The sequence below is a fragment of the Pocillopora verrucosa genome, chromosome 4 (genome assembly GCF_036669915.1).
Source record: "Pocillopora verrucosa isolate sample1 chromosome 4, ASM3666991v2, whole genome shotgun sequence".
Taxonomy (NCBI): Eukaryota; Metazoa; Cnidaria; class Anthozoa; order Scleractinia; family Pocilloporidae; genus Pocillopora; species Pocillopora verrucosa.
The window spans coordinates 6,854,685-6,868,298 of record NC_089315.1 but is presented as its reverse complement, the minus strand read 5'-3'; the positions used below and the strand labels follow the sequence as shown (position 1 = coordinate 6,868,298).

At 36.9% G+C, this 13,614-nt stretch overlaps 2 protein-coding genes across 2 annotated transcripts; one reads left to right on the top strand and one right to left on the bottom strand.

Annotated features, from left to right (window-relative positions):
- The first annotated feature begins 15 nt into the window (after window positions 1-15).
- On the top strand, window positions 16-3,393 carry LOC131777621 (fatty-acid amide hydrolase 2-A-like). The gene is made up of 3 exons (XM_059093938.2): window positions 16-759; window positions 1,514-1,689; window positions 2,261-3,393. Exons 1-3 carry the CDS (start codon window positions 183-185, stop codon window positions 3,023-3,025), a joined length of 1,518 nt encoding a protein of 505 aa, XP_058949921.2. The 5' UTR covers window positions 16-182; the 3' UTR covers window positions 3,026-3,393.
- On the bottom strand, window positions 3,238-4,583 carry LOC136280438 (uncharacterized). The gene is made up of 3 exons (XM_066165589.1): window positions 4,492-4,583; window positions 4,060-4,230; window positions 3,238-3,478 (listed from the first exon to the last, which is right to left on the bottom strand). The coding sequence occupies exons 1-3, from the start codon at window positions 4,549-4,551 to the stop codon at window positions 3,404-3,406; spliced, it is 306 nt and encodes a 101-aa protein (XP_066021686.1). The 5' UTR covers window positions 4,552-4,583; the 3' UTR covers window positions 3,238-3,403.
- Between the last annotated feature and the right edge of the window lie 9,031 nt (window positions 4,584-13,614).

The window sequence follows — 13,614 nt, the reverse complement described above, 5'->3', positions numbered from 1 at the left end:
TCTTGGAACGATGGGAAAAATTTGGAGCTGAAGAAGATAACGAAAATTTCTCAACTTCTTAGTGTGGACAACAACATTCCCCTTATTTTTCAGTGAACTGATCTCAGAGAGACTCTCATTCTGTAAGGAAATATAAGCGCTTTAGGAACAATTTGTGAATCGAGAGCGGGGGAGAGGAAATTATGTCTAGTAACAGTGTGTTCCAGGCACCCATTCATAGCTACTTACAACTTCCGGCCACGAAACTTGCATCAAAAATTCGCCGATTAGAAATTGGTGTTGAGGAACTTTTGCAAGTATTCATTGACAGGATAAATGCAGTCAATGGTAGCATCAATGCAGTGGTCGCCAATCGTTTCTCAGAAGCTTTGGCTGAGGCGAGAGAGGTCGACGAGGAACTTCATAAGATGACTCAAATTCAGAGAAACGAACTGGAGAACGAGAAACCTCTCCTGGGTGTGCCATTTACCGCCAAAGAAGCTTTTGCGGTTAGAGGCTTGCCTAATAGTGGTGGTCTCGTGGCTCGTAAAGACTGCATAGCCGAAGAAGATGCAGTTGTTGTGGGTCGTTTACGACAGGCTGGAGCTATCCCAATTGCCCTTTCCAACTGCAGTGAATTATGCATGTGGTGGGAGTCAGCAAATCGGGTTTATGGAAGGACTAGCAATCCATTTAACAGGTCCAAAATAGTTGGGGGTAGCTCTGGAGGAGAGGGTGCTATCATTGGAGCAGCTGGATCAGTATTCGGCGTAGGATCAGGTTAAAATTGTTATTGAATTTACTTACTCGCTCATTAATTCATGTCAATCAGTCAGTCAATCAATCAAGCAGGTAAATTTCTAAAGAACCTGTGGTGCTGCATCAGTGGGAGAGTATAACAGGGTAATTTAGTGTTATCAATTGGGTTGATAATGTAAATTGGCCACCATAAAGAGTTTCAAAGCTGATGTTTTGATTGTTAGCCCTTTGTCTTAGTGTTCTGACCAATCAGTCTACTAGTCAAGGTAATTTGGGATTATCAACTGAGTTGATAATGCAAGTTTTCTACCTTTAATAGTCAAGAGTTTAGCTTCGAAACTTTTAAAGGTGGTCAATTTACATCATCCACTCAGTTTATAATACCAAATTACCTTGTTATACCCTCCCACTGACACAACACCACAGCTTCTTTAGAAACCTACCCCCTATGTCAATATGTTAGCTGGTCAATTAATTGGCTAGTCAGCCATTGAGTCAGACAGTCATTCAGGTAGTCTTTCCTCATTTGTTCAGTTCTTTGCTACTTATTTATTTCTTTTTGTTTTTGTCTCTGCTTGTTCATTCATCCATGGGGCTATACATTGATCAATCATTTGGTCATCCCTTTCCTTTGTTCATAAACATAAACATAAAAATTCAAACATTCATCTAAACCAAACTTTACTCAAACAAACTGCAATCAGTTAATAAATTAAAAATTAATTTGTTTTGCAATCAATCTGTTATCTCTTATTTTTAATCATTATTCTTGTAGACATTGGTGGCAGTATAAGAATGCCATCCTTTTTCACTGGAATATTTGGACACAAGCCTAGTCCAGACATTGTACCCAATGCTGGTCAGTTTCCTGATGCATCAGGTAACAGACAGCAGTTCTTGTGCACTGGGCCTATGTGTCGATATGCAGAGGACCTCAAACCTCTTCTGATGGTATGCAACTTTTAGATGCTTCACTAAAACACTAACTATGTTTGATTAAATCACTAGTATATATGAAAAAATTCTTACCTCTGATTGGCTAAGAGAAATGCATTTTCAGGTAACAATATGAACGAGATTTAATTCAGTGCAGAGAAGGGTAATTCAGTGCAAACAAGTGATACAAGAAAATTTAGTGCAAACTGTTTTGGGGGCTTAGAAATATTTTGCAGTATAAAAAATTTGTAAAAAGTTAGGAAATTACACTTGCATTTTGATTTTGTAAAGTCTAGGTGGTCTTTGTTAAATTTTTTGTGATACAGGAGGGCAATGAAGCTACTATGCTTTGTACAAACTCATGGCAACCATACTTGGTTGGGTACATATCAAAGAGCTAGCACCAGTCCTCTCTCCCTTCATGTTGGAACACTCATCTGGTTATAATGATATTAGTGTTGTCACTAGTAACTAGGTAGAAGCTTTTAAGGTCTACATGTTCAGCTGAACATGTGATGTCTTGAATCTCTCTGGTAAGCTATTCACCAAAATGCTTGAAGATTAAAATCACATTTTTAACTTTTAGGTTATGGCAGGAGATCAAGGAGCATCAAAATTGAATCTTGCAAGGGATGTAGATGTTACAAAGCTGAGATATTTTAGCATTGAGGATTGTGGAGGACACTTTTTGATATCAAATGTTGATCCTGAACTAAAGCAGGCCCAGCAATATGTCTGTCAACAGCTTGAGGAAAAACTTGGTGTGGAAGTAGTGAAACTTAAAATTGAAAAACTTTCCAACTCCCTTGAGATTTGGTCATCGATGATGTCTTCGGGAGCACAAAAGTCATTTTGTTATTACATGGGTAACCAAGTGTCAGAAGTTAATCCCTTCTGGGAACTTTTGAAAGCTTGTATTGGACTCTCCAATCACACACTTCCTGCAATTGGTTTGGGCATGCTGGAAAAATTTGAAAGTTTAACACCTAAAAGGGTATCAGAGTCTTTCATTCAAATGGCTGAGGAGCTAAGACTGGAACTTGAAGGTATTCTAGGGGAAGATGGAGTCTTAATCTATCCCTCTCACCCATCAGTGGCTGTCAACCATTGTGTTCCCTTGTTATTTCCTTTTAATTTCTCATACACAGCTATTTTTAATGTTCTTTATTTCCCTGTAACTCAGTGTCCTGTTGGGCTGGGAAAGGCAGGCTTACCTCTTGGAATTCAGGTGGCAGCAGCAAAGGATAATGACTGTCTAACCATTGGTGTTGCCATGGAGATTGAGAGGCTATGTGGTGGTTGGGATGGGTTGTTTAAACAAAAACAATCTGGTCTGAACATTGATCAATAAAAAACAACATTTTACTCTGAATGAAGTTTGCATTAGAAACAAAATACACCATATTTTTGACACTATAATAAATCAACATATTTTAATAAAATTGTAGTATACCCAAAAGCACAAGATTATACTACTTATTGTAAACTAAAAGTTGTGAAATAAGCTACCTGTATTTTAGAAGAAAATCCTATCTTTCTTTTTTTTTAAAATTAACATTTTAGAAATGTTTAACTTAGAGTGAAATGTAATTCAGGATTTCACTATATTTTATGGTTAGTTTAATGACCTCTTGCCATGTCAGTCAGTGAGATACAAAACTGAAACCAGTTGTGACTTGGTTAAATTATTGTCTCATTAAAGACAGTTATATATATTCACTTTGAGTTCTCAGTGATTCCATGGGAAATTTCCTTTCTTTCTGCCAGGCATAGAGTGTTCTTTGCCTCTGGATTGAGAAGTGCCCTATTGTGAAGGAACAGTGTAAAATATTAATTATTTACCACATCATGAAGATCTTAAAGGTAAATGACAAATAGTCATATAAAAGACTATGAATGTAGCTAAAAAAGAGAGGCCTGAGATTTTTGAGGGTCACAATTGGCTGCTGTCAAAATGGTATCTGAAAGATTGCTTGGGAGTCTCCATTTCTTCTCTTAATGGCCTCGGGCCAAAAGTAATTTCGTAAGAAGACGCTTCAAACGGCGCGTGAGGGTGAAAATAAACCACAAATGCATTGATTAACATTTCGTTTAACTAAACAGTTGTATAGATTTTGTTTGTTTAATGTCAACAGTTGTTAACCACGATCATCACATAGTGTGGTCTGTTTGTGAGGTCACAATTCGCTGCTGTTAAAATGGTATATGAAGGATTTGGAAATCCTTAGAAGCAAATTTTAATCATAGCGGAACTTAAAAACATTCATTCAAGGGCAGTTTATGCGTGATTACTAATACAATTAATTGCTGTTTTATTTAGACAAGACTAACAAACAAAATGTGTAAGCCTTTAATCGCTTCTTCCTTATGACAATTTCACTTTACCTCAAGGTTAATCGCTTTCTTCAATGCGGTGAACATATTCATGTTCCCATTCTCCTTTTCAAACTCTGAAGCTAGCTGTTCACTCACGTTTGCTAATTCGCCAGCTGCACTTGCCAAGTTGGAGGTCTTTCTTACCGCCTCACGTAACTTCAGATTTCTATTCCCATGAGCCTGGCAAACAAGATGTTAACAATACATCAGAGATAGGCCAAAACAACTCCCATATACCTTACAAACATGTACGAGTTAAAAAAATTATCAGTTTGGTAGATTGTAGTTTTTCTGTTCCCCCTACAAAGAGCTAAGATTCCAAATTCCTATTCAATCAGAAACAACGGACAAATTAATACAACTGATTTTCCCATAACCAGATATTATCTAATTTTTAATTTTGAAGAATTAACAATCAATTCACGACCATTTTTTACTTACCGAGTTTGGCCTAGGTTTGGCTTTCATACCACCTTCTCCAGGAGCTGGTTTGATAGACATTACATCATCTTGAATGACGCAAGTGTTACTGCTTGTTCTTTCATTGTCTGGGAAAGGAAAAATCATCAAAAAGGAAAATGTCAAAAACATAGGCATGCTATAGATGCAAGAGTTATTTTTTAGGGTGGGTAGGACTGAGCAAGACACTGAATTTTCATGATCTCGATATGTTGACCTGAGAATTGAAACTTACCTTTTGATTTGAAAGTTAACGGCCTCCGGCCAAAAGTTATTTCGTAATTCACAATTCTGAGTGCTAATGAGGAACTACTTATAACAAGCGATGTTGAGGAAAAATTTCCCCACAGCCCCATACTTAATTATGCATGCACATCTTGTTGGTGATACATATGTGGATGCATAATGAAGTATTGGGCTGTGCGGAAACTTTGCCTTGAAAGCGTCCTGTCGTTAAATACTGCGCGAAAAATGGAAAATTTTTAACTCGTTCCACGCTCGGAAAATACATTCTTTATTTTCATTACCGCCTCAAAATTTACCAACTTTCTATTTAGGAAACCAATCGTCTCTGTAATCATTTATATTCAAACTTAACATTTCATTCCTGTGACATATTTCAACTGCTTTTTAAGATCTTTCAAACAATTTCAATTCATTCAGAAAAATATCTTTTCCTCGACTAAGTAACTTTCTCGCCCACATTACAATTACTGGTTTCCTTCTCGTTCGTTTGCCGTAGTCGCTTTTCCCTCAGGTTTCGCCTTTTATTTATGCCCTCCTCGTCCGCCAAATTTTTATAATTAGTTGCGCTTAAGTGCAGACTACATTCACTACATATAAAAAAACATGTTTAGATCTTGTACAAGAACGCGTGGTCATGTACGTTTGTCGCTTACTTTACCGCCATCTTGTTACATGCATTAAACGAGAAAAACGATATGACTTCCTGCGAGGAACCAGCTAAAATAAGCAATGCAAAATTCGGCAAAATTCAGCTTAGACTGTGGAAAAAAAGTTTCTCATAATCTTTAGATTTAGACCTTACATTTCATCTTTATCTTTAATTTTGACATTTGATAATTTTTTCTGAGATCTTTCAAAACATTTCATTTGCATTGAAGCAGTAGCATTGACATATCCTTCGACGATGTTAATTAGAAAAAAAATGAGAAATGTAAGCGTTATTAAAATAAGGAAATGAAACATGTAATAAGCAATGTCGAAAGCGTCATGTCATTAAATACTGCGCGAGAATGGAAAATTTTGAACTCGTCCCACACTTGTGACAAGACGAAAAATGCATTCTTTATTTAATTACTGCTTCAAACTTCACTTTCTATCTTATTCTAGATAAACAATTACCTCATAATCAATCATATTCAAACTTTGCATTTCATCAGTGTGACAGATGGTAATTGTTTCTAAGATCTTCTTTAAGTCATTAAAATCATTTTTGTAAGTATTGGCTCTTTATTAAACAAAAGACGATGTGAGTATAAAAAGGTACTTTAGTATATAATCAAATTATCTTGATAGTAGCAGGCAAGTCAAGAATTTGAAGAAAACGACAAAACTTTAAAGTTTGTAAAACATGTTTCGAGTTGATAACGTAAATTGGGCACCGTTAAGAGTTTCAAAGCTCACAAGCGTTTCGAGCGTTAGACACAATTGGGAAAGAGCACCTTAGCCATTTACGGTTAACGACATAGACCTAAACAATGTAGTATTTTAGGTATGAAACTGTTGTGTCATATTTGCGATGCTTACTTTTTCGTTAGCTTTCGTGGTTTACTAGAACTGAAGCAATAATACTCAGACTGCCACAAGATAAAACTGTCCTATAGATTTTGAAAATGCGGAGATAAATTCTACTTTTCATCCAACAACCCCCCACGGACAATGAACCTTCTTACATCATTTCAACACTTCAAAAATATGGTAAAGAGCCAGCAGGGATGAAATATTTTCTAGAAATAAGCAATAATACTCGAGTCGCATTTTTGGAACTTGCCTTTTGAAACTAAAGCAGCCAATATTAACTTATGAACAGGAGGCATATGGTAAAGAGCCAACATGGATAAAATGTTTCGTGGTAGAGTAACAAAGGGAATTGAGAAGGTGCAGCAGACGTTCCTAGACTTACTTAGGATTCGAAAAGTAGAGGAAACGGTGTGTAAAACTTAGTGCACAGATTTAGAAAACTAAATCTTGAATCGACAACCGGAACCTACACGTGTTTACTTCGTTGTGGTCGCTTATTTCCAGGATTGTAAAAAGCGTGAAAACTACTTGCCGTCTTGTTGTCGCTTCTGTGAGGAACAAAAGCGCAGAAGCTGACCATAAATATTCCTTGCTTTGTATGTTCCATGCACAGCTGCACCAGCGAGACAGAAACGAGCCATTTTGGAGCACCACGACCTTTAACTACGCCCAACATAATGTAAATGAGGTTTACTTCTTCTTTAATTACTCGTTTATTTCTTGTTTGAGAAATGGCAGAATGTGCGGAACTTTGTGAATCCCAACTTCAAAAGCTTTGTTTCATTTTGCAACATGTCATTCAAAGTAGTTGTTAGGTGTCGATCTGTTCCTCTGGCTTTTGATTTGAATGTTAAATGCACTAAAACTTGCCTGGTCGTTGCTCCGGGTAGGAAGTGGTATCGCATCTCTCTGTACACGTATTTTGAAACTCGCTTTTTGATTTGGATGTTAAAAGCATTAAACAAACTTGCCTGGTCGTCGCTCCGGTGAGGAAATGCAACACTGTAACTGGCAATACATCTCTCTTAATCCATATACAAAAGGCTCAGTCACACTTCTCAGGAAAACTCGAATTCTAAGCGTTATGTGACTCATGTTGTGTGGTGAGAATGAAATACAAATTATGGGTGTTGATCAAAGTCTTTCAAAGTCCTCTCAGGTGCTATTGAACTTGATTGGATAAGGTACCCTTTATCATTAAAACTGAGACAATGGGCAAAGTTAAAAAAAGTGAAAACGTCACTTAACATTACTGACAACTTGACAAGTAGGGCATTTGAACGGAACCTTAGCCCGGGGAGGCGTAATCGTGTTTAACGAGCTGTTTCAAAATTTGGAAAAGTTACAAAATGATCAAGGGTGGTGTAAACCACATGGTTGACCCTGATATTGGGTTTGCATGTTATATGGAACTGATTTGCAAAGGTTTTAAAGTTATTTCTCTCAAATGATGTGGCCCCGTTTTTAATACATTAAAGAAAATCGACTGTGCACTGAAATAAAAATTACTTTCATGCCGGCCTCACACTCCCCTTTTGTAAACGGCTATTTAACGCGACAATTTCAAACTAACCTTTCAATATGTGGCCACCCTTCAATCAGGCTTATTTGTTGAAATATTAATTGAAGAGGCGTTTGAAATGTTATCGTTGGTCTTGGTCATCAAAAAACTTACGATCACTTCCCAGTTAGGCATGAGTTATTCACGTGGAGTCACAACAGATCCAAGAAGCGTCATCCAAACGATTAAAATTTTCGACGATGGCAGACCAACTGTTTAGGACAAAGACATCTTGCACTAAGATGCTGTAAATAAATGTAAGAATGAAAAGTTATTTTTTATTTCTAATCTAGTCTGTAACAAAATTGATTTGATTCATTCCGCCACAGACCACCGCTGCTAAGAAGCCGACAAACTAAACAATTTTCTTATTAATTTTGGACAATCAAGATAACTATGGAGTTTTACTTTCGCTATCTGTTCGATTTATTATCTGCCTCAAACATATCACAATCATGCGGCCCTACCTTCAGTCACCAGTTTTCTCCTGTAACCAACAACAGAACAACTGCAGGCTGCATTCACAAAGTTCAGCTCTGACAATATGTTTATTGCTGCGTGTCTCATTTATTATTCAGTTCAAGAAATTTGCGTCAGTGATGCATATAGATCAAAACAATCTTACTTGAATCACTCGATTCATCATGAATTTTAATGAATAAATCTCATGTATCTAACCCTAACCCTAACTTTCTCTCTATGAGAGAAAGGTAAGTTTAAGTTTAAAAAAACAAAGGAGGTTTTTTTATTCAATTAAAAGAAGAAGAAAAACTTTGATCAAATCGCGAGCATAGTTTATTTCTCTAAGAAATATCGAATGGCTCGATGGGTTCGCCGCTTTCATTTGCGTCAAACTCCCTCCTCACACGGATGGGAAGTGTGGTGCTGCATGTGAAAAACTCACTCTTTTGGCTTCCCGCTCTAAACAATTGTACAGAAGACATAGAACTCACGTTGTTTTTCAGAGGTATTCAACTAAGAAATTTTCAAACCGACGCATAAGGTCAACAGAAGTAATGGATCAGTGGTCCTTGATCTTTTTGTTCTCGAGCACGTTCCCAATTTTGTCGATGTCGCTTTTGCTGAAGATGTCGTCAACCGCTTGAAAGAACGGTCCACAGAAAAAATAGATTCAGAACAATGACAAGACTTAAACTGACCGCGAAAGATTCTTTTTGGTTTTTGCACCGCGTATAAAATGCGAATTATATTGCAATAGAATAAGTATGATAATGATGCTAAACCAAGTTACTTGGATCCTGAAATGTTTAGTCCAGATTTTTCTTAAGTTCTTCGTTCGCAATTGATTTTAGATTTTTGCCATCCTTTATTAGTCATCCCTGATTGTTGCCTTTTCAAAACGTATTTTTATCTTTCTAGGCTTAAAGTCTGCATTGGTTTCCTTCACTTTGTAATTTCTTCAGTATGTCGCAGGAAATAGGCCGAAATATGCTTATGTTCTTAATGAAGCTGCATCACTAGACTAGTTATGCATCACTAGACTAGTAATGTAGCCTCTTCGAGAACATGTTGGGGCTCAGTTCCTCGACTGAGAATTCAAGCGATTATCGAAAATCAGCGATTATCGAAAATCTAAACTGTTTCGAAGAGTGAAGCGGTACTGGCTCTTTGCCCATTAATTTTAAGGCATAGTGAGCACAGCAAATTTCTTCAGAGGTGGGAGGGGTTTGTACACTTATCTCCCCACCCACTTCGTGCCTCCATCCCTCCTGTTTCTAAACGCTAATTAAAACGTATTAGAAACTTTGAGATACCATTGTATCGGCAACGTACTACAAGTACTTCCAGGGAATAATACGGATATTAGTATGTAGAACATCATGAACACCGTATAATTTTGCGCTACACCAGCTCCGTTACAGTTCCTATTCATTGGGTAAGGAATTATGTTTGAGCTATCTAGATCTGCTATGCTAATGGAGGAGCCAAGTTCAATTGAGAGGCGGAGATTGTGAAAACTAGTTTCTGAGGCAACCCAAGCTTACAATAGGCACCAAGACTCTGAGATATCTTCTTTATACCTGTTCATTGCTGAAAAGACAACAACCGCCTGAATCATCTAATCTAGTTGCTTTAGTGTTCCTTAGTGCTCATGGTACAGTACTTCCTAAGTACACGGTATTAGTAAGCATGCGTAGGATACGAGCCGATACCCTTGGAGAATTAAACTTCTTGACTGAGACATTGACCCAAAAACTCGTGCGAGATTCATGGAAATAGAAATAAAATAACCTAATTCTCCCCGATCAAAAAGCCTAATGTTCGAGTACTTTGGCGTAGATACAAAGCCAGGTCAGAAGACAAACCCAAACATGACCGCCGATGAACGTTTTTATTGTTTTAGAACAAGGGAGAAATATTTCCTCTTGTTGAGAATCAAGACTTAAAGAAGTCAAGGACAAACCACTCAGTGGTAAAAACTCAGGGTCGCGCTCGGCTCTAGAATCGTAACAAAGTACCTAACACGGCCACTTCAGATAGAACATTCAAGTTCCAAAAATCGGACAACTGTAACTTACAGAGCAAGACAGACGATAATCAGGAAACCAAACTTAATCCTTGACTAAAATCACAATGGTAACCTTGACATGAAAAACTTCTAACCATGATTAAAAAAAAAACATTTCAAAACAGTTTCGACTACTCAGGAAGGGTAATTAAAATTCGAATCCGTAGTACTCTATAGCAGGCGTTGTTTGGTCTCTGACGAAAGGCTAACGCTCAAACAAAAACGCATATAAACACTGCAGGGATCATATCTTGCCTTTAATTTTATTATATCTCCACAGAGGGTGTCCTTTGCGGTTAGTAGTGTTTCGACATTTTGCTATGCAAATTTTTCTATTTACTTCACAATGAATAATTTTGTTTAGCAAGACAGTGGGAAGATTACTGCCGCCGCTTGAAATAGAGAAAATTAGTTATGTAAGAAGTTTCTGTGGCTCGACGTAAGCTGGGGAAACGTTTAATTTGATGTTCGAAGTGCCCTAAATTTTTGACGCACCTCCTATAAATTTTCCTCTAATTGAACATCCATTAAGGCGTTGAAATTATTCTGTTTTAAACGATGTCTCAACAATTGTATCCTATGCGATCGAATCTGCCCACATCTCTTCACTTCAAAGTTAATATGGTGTAATTTCATTCACTGTTCATACGTTTTAATGGAATGTTCCACGTGTTTCCATCCATGTTTTATTGCTTTGTTATTTAGTTTAAACAAGTGTGGATAACAAATTGAATTAGTTAAAGAGAGAGAAGGTTGTGCTAGATTAGTATGGTAGACAGGACTACAAATACAAGCACCGATTCTACCTGCTTGATGTCTAAAAACTCCTGGCCCCTTCGCATGAGCTCTCGTGTCCTGCTCGACCATTTCAATTTCTTTCTTGGAGATGTTTATCTCAACTTCTGTACACTTGCGTAAATGCTCAGAATATTTAGATCCAGATTGTTGGGCTTGTAAAAATCTGTTAATACTGATGTGCTGCGACTTTTTTAAAATAAACTGAACAGCGTATGGATCGATTGAACTCACCAATGCAGCCTTTTCTTCGCACTGGTTCAGCCTCTTAAAAATATCTGACATTTCCTCCGCTGAAATGGCAGGGTTCGTGTCCTGTTCTCCTCTGTGAACAGTTTGAGCTTTATTAGAGTTTCCACCATTACCATCGAAAGACTCAATCTTACTGTCAAGATTTTCTTCCAACATTTTAGCTCTTGTATACGTAACCTTGCTTACATAAGTTGGAAGGAGCTACGTACACTTACCTTACGTACAGGCCAATTTTCCGTTTATTTGTGTCCAACATTCGATGCAAAATAGAGTGCTGGAGATGTGAGAACGTGACTCAGCCAAACCAGCCTTACAGCTTGAACAATGTGCAGAAAATATTCTTCCATCTTGTCCAGCTTTGATCTATACGTCCACAAGAGGGTCATTCATTCGTTGAGACTGACGAACTTTAGCTAAAACTACGTGTTTCTCTAAGACTAAGTTTGATCATTGATCATTTGTATAATAACTGGTTTCCAGAACCAAGAAACTAAACAAGTCAGACTACTTTATCGGAGAATTACTGAATGAAATAAATTATACGTGTCTTTCAAAAAAAGTTCAGGTAGTATCCGGAAAATCGAAGCGATAAGTGCGACTTTCTCGCCAACATCACGATGACTGATCTCCTTCTCGTTCGTTTGGTGTATTCGCCTTTCCCTCAGGTTTTCCCTTTCATTTATGCCCTCCTCTTCCGCCTTATTCTTGTGATTAGATGAGCTAAAATGTTTTTACACCTGTTCAATAAACAGCCACCAGACTTTTCGACGTCACAATTTACTCGCCTTCAAAATAACGATCCGCTACTTTCCATGTTTCACTTTTCTACCGTTAAGACTCTTGATTTTTTCGATGTCTGAATCGGCGTCAGATCCAGTAGATTCGCTAAATTAAAATACGATTTGAGATCTAGGACCGGATTGAACACGATGGAGGTCATAGACTTGCGCCGCCTACTTAAATACAGCGTCAGCGTCAATAAGTTCCCTTCCCACCCACCCCCTCCCCGTCCACCTCTGAAAAAAGTGATGCATTCTGTAACATTTATGCGATCAGTGAAAAATGATATATATTAGTCATTAATGATAATCTTCTAATTTTGAGTGAAGAAATAATTTGACAAAAGGGAAAAAGTATTATTCATAACAAATTAGTTTCCAAAAAGTTGTGAATGGAACTTATTATTGACATTGATATCCTTCAACATTGTTAAAGAGAAAAAGGTAAATAATTTTTTTCACCTTGCTACAAGCGTTAGGATAAGAAAAAATTCTGAATGTAAATAAGAAAATATCTACAATAAGCGATGTTGAAGGCGTCATGTCAGTTAATACTGCGCGAGAAAAGGAAAATTTGAGCTTGTCCCACGACAAGACGAAAAAAAAATCCTTTATTTCAGAACCGCCTCAAAATTCACCATCTTTCTTACTTTAGAAAAATAATTTTTTCATAATCATGTTAATTTTTTTCTAAGACCTTTCAAACAATTTGAATTTAAACAAAAAAAATTTTTTTTTATTTCTATGGGGTGCCATATAGGACAATATTACAGAGCAACAAATATTAACGGTAAATAAAATATATATGACTATGATGAATATATGTACGGCTTTATTTCATATATTTGGGGCTAATCACTTATATATTCATCCAATTACAAATATATTTAGAGTAAACGGCAAATAATTATGCTCTTCTTTATTCATATATATCTAGGGCATTGCAAAATTACATATGGGTCATTGCTTACAAATATATACGGTTATTGTTCCCGCTATATAAATAGTTCAAACACGTCGGTGTTATAAGAAACACAGTAAAATCACTGTAGTAAAATCACTGTAGTAAAATCACTGTAGTAAAATCACTGTAGTAAAATCGCTGTAGTAAAATCACTGTAGTAAAATCACTGTAGTAAAATCACTGTAGTAAAATCACTGCAGTAAAATCACTGCAGTGTAATCACTGCCTATTTACTTAAGCAAATAACCAAATAAGGCAAGCTGTCAAACAAATCGTAGCATGTCATCACAAATCCAAATGCTTCAGAATGCACCGGATAGTTAAATCTTCGCTTTTGCTTTCGACAACGCATCTTCACCTTTTGGGAGATATATGGATGAACTGAACTTTACAAATCTTTTGAACATAAAACTGCATTAAGTATTTGGATTGTTTGCATCTGATGTTCCTGGAAGCGGAT

Coding starts and splice junctions, on each gene's coding strand:
- LOC136280438 (XM_066165589.1), bottom strand. CDS start 4,551: ATGTCTATCAAACCAGCTCCTGGAGAAGGTGGTATGAAAGCCAAACCT. Junction 4,231..4,491: donor CCAAACCTAGGCCAAACTCG/GTAAGTAAAAAA, acceptor CTTGTTTGCCAG/GCTCATGGGAATAGAAATCT. Junction 3,479..4,059: donor AGAAAGCGATTAACCTTGAG/GTAAAGTGAAAT, acceptor CCTTCACAATAG/GGCACTTCTCAATCCAGAGG.
- LOC131777621 (XM_059093938.2), top strand. CDS start 183: ATGTCTAGTAACAGTGTGTTCCAGGCACCCATTCATAGCTACTTACAA. Junction 760..1,513: donor AGTATTCGGCGTAGGATCAG/GTTAAAATTGTT, acceptor TTATTCTTGTAG/ACATTGGTGGCAGTATAAGA. Junction 1,690..2,260: donor ACCTCAAACCTCTTCTGATG/GTATGCAACTTT, acceptor TTTAACTTTTAG/GTTATGGCAGGAGATCAAGG.